This window comes from Callithrix jacchus, chromosome 22, assembly GCF_049354715.1.
Source record: "Callithrix jacchus isolate 240 chromosome 22, calJac240_pri, whole genome shotgun sequence".
Lineage (NCBI taxonomy): Eukaryota > Metazoa > Chordata > Mammalia > Primates > Cebidae > Callithrix > Callithrix jacchus.
The window spans coordinates 35,892,083-35,911,224 of record NC_133523.1 but is presented as its reverse complement, the minus strand read 5'-3'; the positions used below and the strand labels follow the sequence as shown (position 1 = coordinate 35,911,224).

Here is a 19,142-nt window from a genome sequence, read left to right as displayed (position 1 = left end):
GCAACAGTGCGAGACTCTGTCTCAAAAAAATAATAATAAATAAAAATTTAAAAATAATAATAACGTGGCTGGGGCCAGGCACGGTGGTTCATGTCTGTAATCCCAGCACTTTGGGAGGCCAAGGAGGGTGGATCACCTGCGGTCAGGAGTTCAAAACCAGCCTGGCCAACATGGTGAAAACCCGTCTCTATTAAAAATACAAAAAGCCAGGTGCAGTGGTGGGCACCTGTAATGCTAGCTACTCGGGAGGGCACCTGTAATGCTAGCTACTCGGGAGGCTGAGGCAGGAGAATTGCTTAAACCTGAGGGGCGGTGGTTGCAGTGAGCCAAGATTGAGCCACTGGACTCCAGCCTAGGCAACGGAGTGAGACTCTGTCTAAAATAATGATAACAACAACAACAACAACAACATGGCTGGGCACAGTGCTCACTCATGCCTGTAATCCCAGCACTTTAAAAGGCCGAAGCAGGACAATCACTTGCACCAAGGGGTTCGAGACCAGCCTGGGCAACATAGTGAGATCTTGTCTCTACAAAACAATAAAAAGCCTAAAAAATTAGCTGGGCATGGTGGGGCGCTCCTGTAGTCCTAGCTAAATGGAAGGCTGAAGCAGGAGGATGGCTTGAACCTGGCAGTTTGGGTCTGTGGTGAGTCATGATTGCACCACTGCACTCCAGCCTGAGCAAGAGAGCAAGACCCTGTCTCAAAAAGATTAAAGAAAATAATAGTAAGTTTAGAGCAAAGCAGTGTTACCATCTCTGCCTTTCAGATGAGGTGGCAGGGCTCAAGGAAATTACCTGCTTAGGTTGCACAGCATTGGTTTGTCAGTGGAAAATTTGTTTTTTTTGGATGGAGTCTCACTCTGTCACCCAGGCTGGAGTGTAGTGGCAGGATCTTGGCTCACAGCAACCTCCATCTCCAGGGTTTAAGTGATTCTCATGTCTCAACCTCCCAAGTAGGTGTGATTATAGGTGGCCGCTACCACGCCTGGCTGATTTTTATATTTTTAGTAAAGACAGTGTTTCACCATATTGGTCAGGCTGGTCTTGAACTCCTGACCTCAAGTGCTCTGCCCACCTCAGCCTCCCGAAGTGCTGGAATTACAGGCATGAGCCACAGCACTTGGCCATCAGGTGGGAATTTAAACCTGGAGCACAGTTCTATTCCAGGACAGTACACCGTTGAACTAACTCATGAACAAACAATGCACAATCTGCCTTCATCACATCACGTGAGGGACCCTGCCACCTGAGGGAGGTGTGAGCCTATAAAAGCTCAGGGTGACGGTGGGGCTTCTTGCATTTATTTATTTTTTTTTTGAGACAGGGTCTCCTCGCTGGGTTGCCCAGGCTGGAGTGCGGTGGTGGGAACACATCTCACTGCAGCCTGGAACACCTGGGCTCAAGTGATCCTCCTGCCTCAGCCTCCTGAGTAGCTGGGACCACAGGTGTGTGCCATCACGCCCAGCTAATTTTTCATTTTTTTGTAGAGTCAGGATCTCACCACGTTGCTCAGGCTGCTACTAACTGCTGGGCTCAAGTGATCTGCCTACCTCAGCCTCTCAAAGTGCTGGGATTCCAGGCGTAAGCCACTGTGCCTGGTCTTAAAGCACTTAATGTATTTGTTTTCTTTTGTAAAATTGTACTTAATATATTTAATTTTCCCAACAGTCCTCTTAAGAATCGCACTTAGATAGGGAATTAAGGATCCAGAGAGGTGAAGTCATTGGTGCAAAGAAACACAGAACATGGGGTAAGCCTGGAACCTGGACTTTGGTTTAAAAAAAAAAAAGAGAGAGAGGAAATGGAGCAAGGATTTGAACCCAAGCTGCCTCAAGCTTCCAGGGACAGAGGCCACATGACAGCTGCCTCTCCTGTTGTTCAGCATCTGTACATCCCCTGCTGGCTGCCTGCCTCCCACCCTCCTGGACAGCAGCTGAACCCAGTGGTGGCCCTGGCCTCTCAAAAACTCTGTTAGCATCTCCCCAGCCTGCCCTCAATCTTTATTAATATTTATTTATTTATTTTTGAGATGGAGTCTTGCTCTGTCACCCAGTCTGGAGTGCAGTGGTGCGATCTTGGCTCACTGCAATCTCTGCCTCCCAGGTTCAAGTGATTCTCCTTCAGCCTCCTGAGTAGCTGGGATTACAGGCACCTACGACAACGCCCAGCTCATTTTTTATAATTTTGGTAGAGATGAAATTTCATCATGTTGGCCAGGCTGGTCTCGAACTCCTGACGTTAAGCGATCTGCCCACCTTAGCCTCCCAAAGTGCTGGGATTATAGGCGTGAGCCAACACGCCGGGCCTCAATCTTTGACAGGGATATTTGAAGCTTTCTCCCGATATAAAGGATACGTGAGTGTGCCTAAAGAAGATTTTGGCTCTCCTTCCAAGGCTGCCTCTCGCCTAACCATCCTGGGTAGAAGTTCTGGAGCTGCCACAACACAGGAGATGGCTTCATGTCACGCTGGACAGTATCCCTCCTCTGCTCCACATCCTCCTGCGGCTCCACCTCATTTGGAGTAAAAGCCAGTCTTCTCCATGGCCCACAAGGCCCTCCATGATATCGCCCCTCCCACCTCGTCTCTTGGCCTCTCCTCTCTCACTGACCTCCTTGCTCTTCCTTAAATATTCCAAGCTTGCTCCTACCTCAAGGCCTTTGCTTTTGCTGTTCTCTTTGCCTAGCATGCCCTTCCCCCAGAGGGCCAAGCCACTCTTTCTTTCTCCGTTTTTTGAGACAGGATCTTCCTCTGTTGCCCAGGCTGGAGTGTAGTGGCAAAATCATGGCTCACTGCATCATCAAACTCCCAGGCTCAATCAATCCTCCCACCTCTCAGCCTCCCAGGTAGCTGGGACCACAGGTGCACACCACCACACCTGGCTAATTTTTGTAGAGACAGGGTTTCGCTATGTTGTCCAGGCTGATCTCAAATTCCTGAGCTCAAGCGAACTGCCTTCCTCAGCCTAGTGCTTGCTTCAATCACAGGTGTGAGCCACCACGCCCGGCCACACTCTCTCTTCTCCTTCAAGTCTTTGGTTCAAATGTCACATTCTCAGAAAGCTTTCCCTGACCACCCTATTTAAAACTACAACCTTGACCCCACATCCTCCATGTCCCTTCTAAGACATCCAATAATCTCCTTACCTATTTACCCATTGCCTCTTACCCCCACTAGAGTGCAGTACATTCCAAAAGGCGAGATTTTTTTTTTTTTTTTTTTTTTAGACAAGGTCTCGCTCCGTAACCTAGGTTGGAGTGCAGTGATGTGATCTTGATTCACTGCAGCCTCTGTCTCCTGGGTTCAGGCAATTCTCCTACCTCAGCCTTCTGAGTAGCTTGGATTACATGGGCACGCCACCATGCCCAGCTAATTTTTGGATTTTTAGTAGAAGATGGGGTTTCACCATGTTGTCAAGGCTAGTCTCAAAATCCTGAGTTCAGGTGATCCACCTACCTTGGCCTCCCAAAGTGCTAGGCGTGAGCTGCCATGCCCGCCAGAGATATTTTTGTCTGTATTGTTCACTGAGGAGTGCCAGTGCCTAGCAGTGTTGGGCACATACACAGTACATGCTTAAGAATTATGTGCAGAATGATTAATTTGTGTTTTCACCCCTTTATTGCAGATGCAGTAACTGAGGCACAGGGAGGTTAAGCCACCTGCCCAAGAGCATGCAGCTTTTTTTTTTTGAGACGGAATCCCGCTCTTGTTGCTCAGGCTGGAGTGCAGTGGTGTGGTCTCAGCTCACTGCAACCTCCGCCTCCCAGGTTCAAGCGATTCTCCTGCCCCAGCCTCCTGAGTAGCTGGGATTACAAAATTCTGCCATCACGCCCAGCTAATTGTTTGTATTTTTAGTAGAGAAGGGGTTTTACCATGTTGGCCAGGCTGGTCTCGAATTCCTGACCTCATGATCTGCCCACCTTGGTCTCCCAAAGTGCTGGGATTACAGGCATGAGCCACTGTGCCCAGCCAAAATGTTTTTTTAGAAGATATATATTCAGGTGTGAGCCAATCATTGCACCCAACCACTTAAAAAAATTAATGTTTTTTAGAGATGGGGTCTCACTCTGCCACCCAGACTGGAGTGCAGTGGCACAATCATAGCTTACTGCAGCCTTAAACTCCTGGGCTTAAGTGATCCTCCTGCCTCAGCCTCATGAGTCGCACCTGCACACACCACTGTGTCCAGTTAATGTGTTAAAAAATTTTTTTTGTAGAGATGGGGTCTTGCTATTTGCCCAGCCAGGTCTGTTTTTGTATTGTATTGTTTTTTTTTTGCTTCAGTTTTCTTTTTTTGGAGACAGTCTCCCTCTGTCCCCCAGTCTGGAATGCAGTAGGGCGATCTCAGCTCACTGCAGCCTGCACCTCCAGGGTTTAAGGGATTCTCCAGCCTTAGCTTCCCGAGTAGTTGGGAGTACAGGCATGTGACACCACATCTGGCTAATTTTTTGTATTTTTAATCGAGATGGGGTTTTACCAAGTTGGCCAGGCTGGTCTCGAACTCCTTGCCTCAAGTGATCTGCCCATATTGGCCTCCCAACATGCCAGGATTACAGGCATAAGCTGTCGCGTCTGGCCCAGGACTGATGAGGTTTGACTTAAATGTGGGAGAAACCTGCCTCATCTCTCCAAAGCCCCAATTCTAAAAACTCACGGAGGTCTGGGCCTAAGCTACCTATAATCTCCCCCTCACCAAGCCCTCCTTGATCCTCACAGCACTAGCTAAATGCTCTCATTTTTGGGGATGGAGGAAATCATTCAGTCCAAGATAATGAGAAAGGAATTAAGTATTTACAGAAGCAAGGTTAGTGATGGCCAATGGCCCACTGCCACAGGTGTGGTGACATGGCAGAGGTAAGGGCAACATGGAGACTGGGGTGGTGTGGCTGCGGTGGCAGAGTATCCTAATATGAGGTCTGTGACAACACCCCAGGAATGCCGAGGGCAGCTGGAGAGAGTGACTATGAGGATATGATGAAGCTGACTGGATGAGGGTGAGGGTGACATGGTTAATAGCAATATTAGCCAAAAACACCATGTCAAGCTGAGCCTGCCACAAGAATAAACTCACAGAATCGTCACACGCAGCCCTGATGTGGATGTCCCTGAGTGCATTCTGCAGATGAAGCTGGGATTGGAAAGGTGGCCTAAGGTAATCAAGGTATCCAGAGGTGTAGCGGTGGGGGGCTGGGATTCTGACACACCCCAGGTAATGGGCTGTGGTACCCCGTATGTTATGTGATATGTGACACGGGGAAATGACAAAGACACGGAGGGAAGAAAAATAACTGTAAGGCTGGGTGGCTCCTTATGGGGAAAACCGGAAGCATGAGGAGTGGATGGCGACTGTCAGAGGAACAGTGAAGACAAGGGAGGGACAAGGATATAAGGGGTAAGGATGACATAAGGGTTGCACGAGCGCGATGTAAGAGCGATGGGGAGAGTAGCCGTGCGAAGGTGACCTGGGAGTATGATGAGGGTTTAAAGAGAAATGAGGATTTTACAAAGGAGAAATGACAACAAAACAGGGGTGCAGGTAACATAAGGCGATGACGAATTTAAAGGAAGGGATTACGGCCTATGGTGGCAAAGAGGGCTTAAGAGGAACGAAAGCGAGTTAAAGGGGTTGATGGCGATATTAAAGAGGGTGATGGCGGCAGCAGTGGAGTGGTGAGGATTTAAGGGGGATAAGACAGAAGGAGAGGAATGACATAAACGGACCGAAGACGACATAAGGGAAGACATGCATTATAGGCAGGAGGACAGACAACACAAGGAGGGCGGCTGAGGGGCCGCGCCCCCAGATAGCACAGTACCTGCACTCCACGTCTCCCACTCTGGGCCCCAGCCCCACAGGCACCTTCCAGGCTGGAGCCCCGCCTGACCGCCCCCGCGCCGCGCGCAGGCGTACTACGGCTAGACTGCGGGCCGGAGGGGGCCAGGCATGCGCCTTTCTCATTGGCTGCGCCGCTCGCTAGCGTCCGGCAGAGGGGAGCCCCCGGCCGGAGGTGGGCGGTCACGTGACTGTTGTGGTCGCGCTCTCTCTGGTGGCGGCCTGGTAGGCTAGAGCGGCCGCGGGAGGATTAGTTCAGCTTCCGGCGGTGAGGCGTAGGCTTCCGGGGCGGGCAGTTCGGGCCGGACGAGTGTCTGACAGTTGGCGCCGCCGGCCGGGAGGGAGGGCGGGCGGCGCGAGTGGGCGCGGGCCCGGTGGGCCAGGTGAGGCGTGGGTCGTGGGTGGTGGGACTGGGCCGGATGCGGTGGGGACAGGTGGCGTCCGGGGCTCTGGACTCAGTTCCGGCTCCGCTGTACGGTTTCGGACATAGGATTTGTTTCTCTGAGCCTCAGTTTCCTCCCCTGTGGAATGGGGGTCAGAATCCGACTGTAGCACCGCCTTTATACATGGGAGTGAGAAGTCAGCTGGTGTTCATTGGAACCCATAGCTCAGCGCCTCCGCATAACGCTCACTTCGTTACACTACTATTATTGTTAGTATTGATGTTTGCGCTTAGTATGAAAAATTGTTGGGTTTGGAAGCCGTCGGATTTTGGTTCAAGTCCCAGCTCCACTGTGCGGCAGTGGGGCCTGTGTCTTCGCCTCCTTGAACCCCATTTTTTTCTCATCTGTACAATGAGAGCTAATAGTCCCAGTATCATAGGGTCGTCTTGAGGATTCTGAAGAAATGTGTGTATAAAGATTTTAAGCACAGGGGCTGGCACAGTGAGAGCTCGTGGATTGGGACTATAAAGATGATAATGATTCTAAGAGTCATTGGTGTTGCTGGGAATTCCAGGGAAGTGGAGGGAAAAAGCTCAGAGACAGCAATAGGAAAAACTTAGAACTGGAGTCGGGAAAATCGACATCCTGCCATTTACTGTTTGACCAATTTTGCTGAGTCCTGAAGTATTCGTTTTTTTCTTTTTTTTTTGATAATGACTAGCGGATTTTTTTTCCAGTCAATTAATTTGAGAATGCAAATTTGCAATGCTGTCTTCAATGGAAAACTAGCATTGCTGGCCATGAGAGGAAGGAAAAGTTAAGGTAAAATACAATGGAAATTGAACAGCCCATTACATTGTAAACTGAAATGGAAAGATAATTGAAAAAGGAATCCTGCCTATTCCCTTTGAAAAGGAGTACTGTTTAGAACTTGTACTGCGTAATTCCCTGTTGTCAGATCCCATGGACCCCCAAAAAGTTGTCCTTATACTTGGTTCCCAGCTCATACTTTGTATACAACTAGCGTTAGGTTAGTGACTGTCCCACTGCTTCCCTAGCTCACTGAAGATTTGTTTTATTTGATGCACACTTAACATTGCACCGCCTGCCGTGCATCTTCGTTCTAAGGACTCTGTATATTAACTCGTTTAATCCCCATAACACCTTTAAGAGTGGGTCCTCTTTTTTCTTTTAGAGATGGTGTTTTTTAAATTTTAATTTAATTTTATTTTTTTGAGACAAGGTATTGCTGTCATTTCAGGCGCCGGCCAAGACAGGGTACTCTTACTTTTTTGGGGCGTGGGGGGGATGGCATCTTGCTCTGTTGCCAAGGCTGAAGTGCAGTGGTGCAATCTTGGCTCACTGCAACCTCCGCCTCCCTGGTTCAAGCAATTCTTCTGCCTCAGCCTCCTGAGTAGCTGGGACTACAGGCGCATGCCACCGTGCCTGGCTAATTTTTTGTATTTTTAGTAGAGACACGTTTTCACCATGTCAGCCAGGATGATCTCGATCTTCAGACCTCGTGATCCGCCCGCCTCAGCCTCCCAAAGTGCTGGAATTACAGGTGTGAGCCACTGTGCCCAGCACTTTTTTTTTTTTTTGAGATGGAGTGTTGCTCTGTTGCCCAGGCTGGAGTGTAGTGGTGTGGTCTCAGCTCACTGCAACCTCTGCCTCCAGGGTTCAAGTGCTTCTCCTGCCTCAGCCTCCTGAATAGCTGGGATTAGAGGCACCTGCCACCATGCCTGGCTAATTTTTGTATTTTTAGTAGAGACGGGGTTTCATCATGTTGACTAGGCAGGTCTTGAACTCCTGACCTCAAGTGATCCACCTGCCTCGGCCTCCCAAGATGCTGGGGTTACAGGCTGAGCCACTGTGCCCAGCCTTTTGCTGTGTGATCTTGGACCTGCTGTTCTCTGTAACTTAGGGCTCAGTTTTACTTTTTTCTGAGGGTGGTTGTGAGGAGTCACTGAGATGGACGTATGCTCAGTTCCTAGTAAACACTCAGTGGGAGCTACTCCCTGGGTATCAGACAGGGAGAACTTGTTTTTGAATCCCAGTAAGGTCAGTTGCTAGATGTGCAATTTGACGAATGACTGCACCTCAAGGAGTTGGGTTTTTTTTCATCGATAAAAACAGGGCTAAGATGACTTGGTGTCATGAGGAAAAAAAAAACAACAGGGCTAATGATAGTCCTCACTGACTGAACTGTTGCGAGCATCCTGCTTGGCCCTGGTCCTGATGCATAGTGTCAGGTTTGTGAGATGTTCTGTCTGACTTACTGGGACCTTTCTGTGCCTTGTTCTTTGAGAGATGCATGTTGAATTTTTTTTTTTTTTTTTTTTGAGACAAGGTCTTGCTCTGTCACCTAGGCTGGAGTATAGTGGCGCAATCTTGGCTCACTGCAACCTCCACCTCCTGAGTTGAAGTGATTCTTCTGCCTCAGCCTCGCGAATAGCTGGGATTACAGGCGCCCACCACCATGCATGGCTAATTTTTGTATTCTTAGTAGAGATAGGGTTTTGCCATGTTGGCCAGGCTGGTCTTGAACTCCTGACCTCAGGTGATCCACCCACCTCAGTCTCCCAAAGTGCTGGGATTATAGGCATGAGCCACAATACCCAGCCTCTCTTATCTTTGGCTAGTGGTAACATTCAGAAGGGAAATTGGATCTAAGAGTGGTGAGTGCAGGACAGAGTGATGTCTGTGGTCATATTCATCAATAAGAAATTGTGCAGAAGGCTGGGTGCCTGTAATCCCAGCACCTTGGGAAGGTACTGGGGGCTGATCACTAGAGGTCAGGAGTTCGAGACCAGCCTGGGAAACGTGGTGAAACCCCATCTCTACTAAAAATACAAAAATTAGCCAGGTGTGGTGGCAGGTACCTGTAATCCCAGCTACTCGGGAAGCTGAGGCAGGAGAATCGCTCAAATCCAGGAGGCGGAGGTTGTGGTGAGCCATGATTGCATCACTGCACTCCAGCCTGGGCTACAGAGTGAGACTTAATCTTAAAAAAAAAAAAAAATTGAGGAAGCCAGAGAAGGGCAAGATGAACCCTATCTGAGGATAGAGGAGAGAGTCTCATATGTGGGGAATTAGGGAAAGTGTCACAAAATAGATGGCAGTGGAGCAGAAGGAAGGAGAGTTTGCCAGGAGGAAGCAGGCATTCCAGGCACAGGTGACATCCTCTAAAAACTGGGAGGCCGGCAAAGCACCTGTGTGAGGAGGGAGGCCTGAAGGATGAGACGGCACAACACCTCCAGGGTGCTTGGTAGGCACCAAGCACTGTCTCAAGTGCTTTTATTCATAGAAACTCATCCAGCCCTTACAGCAGTCCTCTAAGGTAAGTCATGTTTGTACCTCTCAATTCACAGATGGGGACACCAGGGCCTGACTGGTGAAGTAACTTGCTGAGATCACACAGCTAATATAGTAGTAGAGCTGGATTTGAACCCTACAGTCTGGTTGCAGAGTTCTTTCTTTTTTTTTTGAGATGGGGTCTTGCTCTGTTTTCCAGGCTGGAGTGCAGTGGCACAGTCTCGGCTTACAGCAACCTCTGCCTCCTGTGTTCAAGCGATTCTCCTGCCTCAGCCTTCCAAGTAGCTGGGACTACAGGCACCTGCCATCAAGCCCAGCTAATTTTTTGTATTTTTAGTAGAGACAGCGTTTCATGGTGTTAGCCAGGATAGTCTTGATCTTCTGACCTTATTATCTGTCTGCCTTGGTCTCCCAAAGTGCTAGGATTACAGGTGTGAGCCACTGTGCCTGGCCTAGAGTTCTTACTCTTGACCACTCCATTTTACCACCCAAATCAGCGAGTGGATGGGACAGATTATATGGGCTGTAAACAGGAAGGTTTTGGGACAGAGAGCTTCTGTACCCTGTGGAGGGTGAGGGAGAAGGATCAGTACTGGGGACTGCGGTAGACAAAAGGGAGCAGAGTGAGGGGAGAGGGCAGAGGAGCTGGGTCAGGGAAGAGGCAGAGTGCTAAGCAGGAAGGAAGTTTGGGCCAGGGCAATGTGGGTTCGTGATCTTGGAACCAGATAGCATTGACTCAGCACATGAAAAAGTTATTTTGTTTAGTTCCCATTCAACACTGCTTTGAATGGAGACAGTCTCATGGGTGCTAATATGTCTTTAACACCACCTTTCTACCATCTGCTAATGTAAGGGAAAATTGGTTTTCCATGTCTTCTCTGGGGCGCCTCATGATCAGGTTGCCACCTCTGTGGCCTGTCTCCTCCCAGTGTCCTCCCTGCTTGCTCCACTGCAGCCACAGTGGCTCCTTGCTTGCCCCTCAGAGTGCCAGATGAGCCACTGGCTCAGGGTGCTGGACTCACTGTACCTTCTCCTGGAACACTCTTCCTCTTTAAAACCCTATGGCTCATTGCTTCCCTTCCTTCTAAATTTGCTTTAGGTCTGCCCTGATGACTCTGTTGAAAATTGCAATCCCTCCCTTCCCAGGTCCTCCATGTCTTCTCCATGATGTTAAAGGCTTCCTAACCTACTGTATTAACTTTTGCTTGTTTACTCCCTGTCTCCTCTGTCTCTTGTCCCAGCTAGCTGCTAAGTTCTATGGCTTTGTTCACCTTGGTATCCCTAAGTGCCTTACACATAGGTTCTCAGTGAATAGGGTTTTGGGTTTGTTTGTTTGAAGACTGGTCAAGTGCAGTAGTGAGAAAGTGGGGAAGAGTAGAATAAGGAGTTCCATCTGTAATGGACTGTGAACAGTCAATTGAGATAATTCACTACCCTAGGAGCAGCCTTTTCTTTTTTTTTAGAAAAAGTGAAGGAGAGGAAGAAAGGGGAAGAAAAAGAGGGAGAGAAAACGGGAATGTAACTTTATTCTAAAAATGGGTATTAATAATGGCTGATCAATATTTTGTGTATTTAAGGTGGAGAATGTATATTTTGTGTATTTAAAATGGAGAGCTCTATAAATATTTATTGAGTTTACTTGTTCCGGATCTGAGTTAAAGCCCTGGATATCCTTATTAATTTTCTGTCTGGTTTAGTCTAAATCTCTTTATGAGTCTTATGTATCTGGGTGTTAGGATCGTTAGCTCTTATTGTTGCATTGATCCTTTTACCACTATATCTTTGTTGCTTTGAAATCTATTTTATCAGATGCGAGAATTGCAACTCCTGCTCTTTATTTATTTATTTATTTTTGCTCTCCATTTGGTTGGTAAATCTTTCTCCGTCCCTTTGTTTTAAGTCTTTGTGTATCTTTGGATGTGAAATGGGTCTGGATGTAGCATATCGTTAGGTTTTGGCTGTATCTTTTGATTGGGGGATTTAGTCGACTTAAATTTAGGGTTACTGCCGTTTGATGTTAACTGGCTGTTTTATCCATTCGTTGATGTAAATTCTTCTTTATGTTGATGCTCTTTACTTTTTGGTATATTTTCAGAAGGGCTAATACTGTTTGTTCCTTTCTATGTATAATGCTTCTTTCAGAAGCTCTTGTAAAGCCGGCCTGGTGGTAATAAAATCTCTGAGTACTTGCTTGTTCATAAAAAATTTTATTTTTCCTTCAATTGTGAAGCTTAGTTTGGCAGGATATGAAATTCTGGGCTGAAAGTTCTGTTCTTTAAGGATGTTGAATATCGCCCCCCCCCCCTTCTGACTTGTAGGGTTTCTGCTGAGAGATCTGCTGTAAGTCTAATAGGCTTCCCTTTGTGGGTAACCTGACCTTTCTCTCTGGCTGCCCTTAGTATTTTCTCCTTTGTTTCAATCAACCCTGGTGAATCTAATGATTATGTGCCTTGGGGTTGCTCTTCTTGAGGAATATCTTTGTGGTGTTCTCTGTATTACCTGGGGTTGACTATTGTGCTGCTTTGCTAGATTTGGAAAGTTTTCCTGAATAATATCCTGAAGAGTATTTTCCAGCTTGGATTCATTCTCTCTGTCACATTCAGGTACACCTATCAAATGTAAATTAGGTCTTTTCACATAGTCCCATATTTCTTGGAGACTTTGCTCATTCCTTTTTATCCTTTTTTCTCTATTCTTGTCTTCTCGTTTTATTTCATTAAGTAGATCTTTGACCTCTGATATCCTTTCTTCTGCTTGATCAATTCGGCTATTCAAACTTGTGCATATTTCGCTAAGTTTTTGTGTTGTGTTTTTCAACTCCGTTAGTTCATTTATATTCCTCTCTATATTGTCTATTCTTGTTAGCATTTCGTCAAACCTTTTTTCAAAGTTCTTAGTTTCTTTACATTGGGTTAGAACAAGTTCTTTTAACTCCCAGAAGTTTCTTATCATCCACCTTCTGAAGCCTACTTCTGATAATGGCACCCAGTGCTTTTCCATAAGGGCTTGTTCCGTTGCTGATGAGGAACTGTAATCCCCTGTAGAGGGAGAGGGGTTCTGATTTTGAGTATTCTCAGCCTTTTTAGGCTGGTTTCTTCCCTTTATTGTAAATTTATCCATTGGTCGTCTTTACAATTACCGCCTTTCTAGTTGGGTTTCTGAGTGGACGCCCAGTTTATTGATTCCCAGTGCTGGAATCCAAGCAACACACTGCGCCGGCCAAAACAGCAGCGATAAGACTGATGGTGCTCTTCTGCCCGGGAATCTCCTCCCGTTTACTCTGCATGAAGAGCTGCCGTGCTGAAGCGCCGGCAAAACCGCTGCGCCAGCCACAAGAGTTGCGCTGGTGACCCGTGGGGCCCCTCCATCGGGAGTCTTCTGGTCCATGAGTGATGAAAATTCGTCTGAAAGTGTGGCATCCTCTCGTTCTCTGCACTTTCACTGGGAGCTACAATCCCAAACTGTTAGCGATCAGCCATCTTGGATCTCTCTCCTAGGACCAGCCTTTTTGAGACAGGGTCTTGTCCAAGCTGGTCTTGAACTCCTGGGCTCAAGGGATTCTCCCACCTTAGCTCCCAGAGTAGCTGGGACTATGGGCCTGAGCCACCAGACCTAGCTGGTTCTCATGGATGAATGAATTGAATGAATGGGTGTTTACCATGTTGTATTTTGTAAACTTTTTTATTTTAAATAGAAACGGGGTGTTGCTGCGTGGCTCAGGCTGGTCTCAAACTCCTGGCCTCAAGCCCTCCCACCTTGGCCTCCCAAAGTGTTGCGATTACAGGCATGAGCCAGCATGCTTGACTGGTATTTATTGTTTAAGTCTTGGGCAGGAGTGTCTTATTTCTGTCCCACTCCTTTTCCAGTTAACCTTTTGGGGTGTGTGAGAATGGAGCTGTAGACATTTGCTGTCTCTGGGTCTTGTCTCAGGCACAAGTGATGGTGGTGGTGGCAGCTCTGTCCCAGGCTGACTTCCTGCCAGCTGCTCCAGGCTATTCCTGGGCGGTGAGCCCCTAGTCCAGGAACGTTCCCCTGGCATGCAGACAGACAGGCACAGGAGAGGGGCAAACACTCCTAGCCGGTGGCGACTCATGGGCCCTCTCCTCTCTTCTCTTTCAGGCTCCAGGGAGCAGTGTCAGGGCCAGGGAGACGATGGTCCCCGTGACTATGGGTGAGTCTGTGGCCTTCTCTCCAGGGCCCCCTCTCCCCACTGCCCTTTTCGAGGTATGGCCTTGGTGGGAGACGATGGGGTGGGGGAGGAAGGGCTGGGTCACTGGCAGGAACAGCTGTACTCTGAGGACTGTGGCGGGGTGGGGCTGGGACTGCTTGAGCCTGCCCGCTTCCTTGCTGAATCTGTCTCCTGTGTAGTTCAGCTGTGAAGAGCGTGGGTTATGAAGTCCAGCAGGTCTCCCACATGGCCTCACAGAGCCTTGGTTTTCCCACTCGTGAAATGGAAATGATATTTCCACATCCTAGGATTAAGGAAATTATAGCATATAAAAGCTTGGTTCTAAACAAACCTTAGCTGTTGAATCATGAGCTTTAAGCTCTGTATTTTGGGGTTGCTAAGGCATAGAGATTAGTTGGTAGCTTTGAACATTTTTGACATTTATTGTAATATAGAAAAGTACATATATACTTTTATTTTTTATTTTTTTTGAGACAGGGTTTTGTTCTTGTTGCCCAGGCTGGAGTGCAATGGAGTGATCTTGGCTCACTGCAACCTCTGCCTCCTGGGCTCAAGTGATTCTCCTGCCTCAGCCTCCTGAATAGCTGGGATTACAGGCATGCGCTACCACACCTGGCTAATTTTTGTATTTTAGTGGCCTTGGGAGACGATGGGGTGGGGGAGACTGTCTCCATTAAAAGCATTAAATTCTCTTTACATGAATGAAATCCATGTAAAGAGACAGGGTTTTGCCATGTTAGCCAGGCTGGTCTCAAACTCCTAACCTTGGGTGATCCGCCCCCCTCAGCCTCCCAAAGTGCTGGGATTGCAGGCATGAGCCACCACATCCAGCCCATAAAATGTAATTATATAGTTTTAAGAGTAATTAAAAAGCAAAGTCTGAGTATATCCTTTTTTTTTTTTTTTTTTGAGACAGAGTTTCACTCTTGTTACATAGGCTGGAGTGGAGTGGTGCGATCTGGGCTTACGGCAGCCTCCGCCTCCTGGGTTCAAGCAATTCAGCGTCAGCCTCCTGAGTAGCTGAGAATACAGGCTCGCGCCACCATGCCCAGCTAATTTTTGTATTTTTTTTTTAGTAGGGATGGGGTTTCACCATGTTGACCAGGATGGTCTCGATCTCTTGACCTTGTGATTCACCTGCCTTGGCCTCTCAAAGTGCTAGGATTACAGGCGTGAGCCACTGCGCCCAGCCTTTTTTTTTTTTTTTTTGAGACAGACTCATACTCTGTTGCCTGGGCTGCTGGACTGCAGTAGTGCAATCTCGGCTCACTGCAGCCTCTGCCTCCCAGGTTCAGATGATCCTCCCAGCCTATAGCAGGACTATAGGCACGCACCATCATGCCTGGCTAATTTTTGTATTTTTTTTTTAAGAGATAAGGTTTTGCCCTGTTGCCCAGGCTGGTCTTGAACTCCTGTGCTCAAGTCATTCGTCATTCTTCTGCCTCAGCCTCCCAAAGTACTGGGATTATACATGTGAACCACTGCGCCTGGCCTGTATTCTCTCTCTTTTTTTTTTTTTGAGACAGAGTCTCGCCCTGTTGCCAGACTGGAGTGCAGTGGTGCGACCTCAGCTCACTGCAGCCTTTGCCTCCCGGGTTCAAGTGATTCTCCTGCCTCAGCTACCCAAGTAGCTGGGGCTACAGGTGCGCGCCACCATGCCAAGCTGATTTTTGTATTTTTAGTAGAGACGGGGTTTCACCATATTGGCCAGGATGGTCTCAATCTCTTAACCTCGTGATCCACCTGCCTTGGCCTCCCAAAGTGCTGGGATTACAGGTGTGAACCACCTTGCCTGGCCACCTGTGTTCTTTATAATTCCATTTATATAAAGAATAGAAGCAAGCAAAATCAATCTATTTTGTTAGAAGTTGGTGGCTGCCTCTGGGAAGGAGTGAGTAGATACTCCAAAGGGGCTTCTGAGTTGTTGGAAATATCTCATTTCTTGATTTGGGTGCTGGTTACATAGATGTGTCTGGTTTAGGGAGATCTATTGACTTGTGCACTTTTTTGCATGTAGTTCCATAAAAAGATTTTAAAAACCAAACCCTTTTACCCATCCAGGTCAAGAAAGAGAATATTATCAGTCCCCTGAGAGTCCTACCCCCATCTCATTCCCCTTTTTCCTTCTTATGGAATAAACCACTCTCTGACATTTTGTGAACATCTTTTCTTGCCTTTTTTTTTTTTTTTGAGATAGAGTTTCGCTCTTGTCGCCCAGGCTGGAGTGCAGTGGCACGATCTCAGCTCACCACTACCTCTACCTCCTGGGTTCAAGCGATTCTCCTGCCTCAGCCTCCCGAGTAGCTGGGATTATAGGCATGCACCATCACATCTGGCTAATTTTGTATTTTAATAGAGTTGGGGTTTATCCATGTTGGTCAGGCTGGTCTTGAACTCCTGACCTCAGGTGATCTGCCCACCTTGGCCTGCCAAAGTGCTGGGATTATATGTGTGAGCCTCTGCTCCTGGCCTTCTTTCCCTTTCTTTATGTTTGTATTACCAATGGGACATTCTTATTCTATAGACTTTGGTTTTGAATTTACATGAATGAAATCATGCCTTGTGTTCTTTTGTATCTGGCTTCTTTTGCTCAACATAATGTCTAAGGGCCATCTGTGTTGCCTTCCTTTTCACTACTGTATGTATTTCACCAGTGAGTGACCACCATGTGTTTATCAATGCCACTGTCAATGGATATTGCATTGTTAGTGGGTTGGAGCTGTTACAGACATACTGCTATGAATATTCTTGTACATGTCTCCTGGTGTGCAACACGCCAATCTCACTGATTCCAAGACTCACATCATTGCACAACTTAACATTTCTGAAGTAGGGTATATCTTTCAGGAAAATGGTATTTTTCTTTCCTGTGGCCTGGCGGAGGAAATCCTAAGGACATGAGCTCCTTGCCAGCCACAGTCCCCAAGGGCCAGGCAGTACCCTGGGTAACCAGCCTGTGGCTGGGTGGGCCTTCACTGGAGCCCTGCACTTCCACCATGTAACATCTGATCCTCAGGGTGTCTGCTTTCCCACTCTGAGTCTCTTATTTTCTTAAAACCAAAATAGGTGAAGTCATAACAAATTTCTTCTAATCTAAAATAGCATGGATTGTTAGATGTACTGAGAAAGAAAAATGGTTTGCTAATTAAACCATGGCACACTGTCAATCATGAAGTAGATCCTAGTTTCAGAGATGTCAAAATGTGAAAAAAAAATCTTACTTGGAATCAGTGATCTTAGCTACTACCTGGCCTGGCAGGTTAGGGTCAGTGTGAGGGTCACACCCACCAAGAAGCCAAGAAAACTGAGAAAGAATCAAGTTTCGTAGGTAGGGTCTGCCTGGTCATGGCCGTGACTCTGGTTAGCGGTGATGGGAGTAATAGTAATGATAAGAATAACAGCTGACATGGTTTGAGGATGTCCTCTGGGTAAGGCATCATTTAAAGCCTTTTATATGGAGTTTCTCATTAAGTCTGCACAGTGACCCAAAGACATTGGTGCTGTTATCACTCAAATCTCAGCTCCACAAGGCCAGGGACTTCATCTTGTGCCTTGTGATATCCCCAGTGCGTAGGACAGGACCTATCCTTTGCCAAATGCTGGGTAAACACTTGCCAAATCTGTTTTCGCATCATTTACAGATGAGGAAACCAAGGCACCAAGAGTTAATTTACCCAAAGTCCCTCCATCAGGAAATCGCAGAGTTAGGATTCCAACCCAACTCTGAAGCCCGTATTATTAACTTCCATGCCTATCTCTGAGGGAGATTTGCTACTGTGGCAGGTAGGGGGCTTGTCAAGGCTTATGGGCTGGCTCTGTCACCTATGGATCCTGTCATCCACTGGGCCTAGGCTGGCTGATAGGGACTAGGGCAGAGAACCCAGAGTCTTAGTTACCCTAAATCAGTAATGAGCCAAGCATGTGTAGTGATGCAGAGAGCCAGCACTGGGTGGAGCAGAGCTGTAAGGAGAAGGGCTGGGGTAAGGGTTTGGGAGCTCTGTCCCTTGTTAGCATTGTGGCTTTGGGTGGGGTGCAGCCTTTCCCTGCCTCCATTTCCTCTTTGGCAACTCAGGGAGGTCTTAATACTGCTTAACTCACAGGGTCAGGAAGGCTTCGTCCCATCGTGTGTGTGTGAAGCCCTCCATGCAGGGCCTGGCATGTGATGCGCATTTAGTTTGTGGGAGACGCTGTGACTGTGGTTTTGTTAAGGTTGTTCTCTGGAGAGGACAATGTGAATAATGAGCCCTGTCCAACCCCACAGCCACTTCCGAGTGGATCCAGTTCTTTAAGGAAGCCGGCATTCCTCCAGGACCTGCTGTCAATTATGCCGTGATGTTTGTGGATAATAGGTGAGGGGCTGACCTTGGGGAGGGGTGATGGGGAGCTGGCTAGCCTACCCACTCTGGCCCACCTGGGGCCTCACCACTGACCTTCCCCTGCAGGATTCAGAAGAGCATGCTGCTGGATCTCAATAAGGAGATCATGAATGAGCTGGGCGTGACCGTGGTGGGCGACATTATCGCCATTCTCAAGCATGCCAAGGTGGTGCACCGTCAGGTGGGTGATGTGCCCAGCCCCTCTGTCTCTGGGTTTGGCATGGAGGTGGAGGGGCAGTTGCAGAGCCAATGGGATGCCTGGCAGCAGAGGCAGGCTGACCCAGGTTCCAGGGCTGGTTCAGCCATTTGCTGTGTGACATTGGGCACATTGCCCAACCTCTCTGAGTGTACTTTCTCCATCTGTGAAAAAGAGAGAGGCAAACCTATCTTGATGGGTGTTTTTTTTTTTTTTTTTTTTTTTTTGAGACGGTGTCTCCCCATGTTGCCCAAGCTAATATTGAATTCCTGGGTTCAGGCCATTCTCCTGTTTCAGCCTCCCAAAGTGCTGGGATTTCTGGCCTGAGGTACTGTCCCCAGCCCTAGTTGTGCGTATTAAGCTATGTAAAGCACTAGCACATGGAAACTGCCTGTATTCGGGTCCCTCTGTAATAATTATCATCACAGGGAAGATAATGCTAATCTCTCTTGTGATAACTATCATCTCCGGGACAGCAGCTTCCTATGTGGGACCCAGATGGCAACTTGGCTCACAACCTGGACATTCCAGTCTCGACCTGTCCACTTATAGTTACCAACCTTCCTGGGTCTCTTAGAGTGGCCTTTTCACACAGCCCTGAGGCTAGCGTGGCTGTGGCCACCTACCAGATAGTGTATGTGGCTCTGAGCACCAGACCTGTATGAGGTACTCATTAAGTTATTCATATAATAGCTAATACTTATCAAGCACTTGCTGGGCCTGTTAGGCACTGACTCCATCCATCCTCTCCTCCCTCCCTCCCTCTCTCTCTTTCTCTCCCCTCCCTTCCTCCCTCTCCCCTCCCCCTTTCTTTCTCTCTCTGTTTCTTTCCTTCTTTCTCTTTCTCT

The 19,142-nt window shown here is 47.8% G+C and overlaps 2 protein-coding genes across 39 annotated transcripts in view; one reads left to right on the top strand and one right to left on the bottom strand.

Moving 5' to 3' along the window:
• PLD3 (phospholipase D family member 3) overlaps window positions 1-5,884 on the bottom strand; it is a 29,922-nt gene extending 24,038 nt beyond the window's left edge. For all 25 annotated transcript variants that reach the window (XM_078359676.1, XM_054249345.2, XM_078359677.1 and 22 more), the window contains exon 1: window positions 5,819-5,884. The gene's annotated coding sequence lies outside the window, so the exon portion shown is untranslated. The remainder of the gene's footprint in view (window positions 1-5,818) is intronic.
• Window positions 5,248-19,142, top strand: part of C22H19orf47 (chromosome 22 C19orf47 homolog) — a 30,573-nt gene continuing 16,678 nt past the window's right edge. For 3 of the 14 annotated variants that reach the window (XM_078359692.1, XM_078359689.1, XM_008988029.5), the window contains exons 1-5: window positions 6,113-6,218; window positions 9,526-9,558; window positions 13,653-13,704; window positions 17,984-18,071; window positions 18,165-18,279. In XM_078359692.1, coding sequence (XP_078215818.1) covers window positions 13,686-13,704; window positions 17,984-18,071; window positions 18,165-18,279 — 222 coding nt within the window. In that variant the 5' untranslated portion in view covers window positions 6,113-6,218; window positions 9,526-9,558; window positions 13,653-13,685. The other 11 variants (XM_078359690.1, XM_035284434.3, XM_008988028.5 and 8 more) reach the window with 7 other exon arrangements.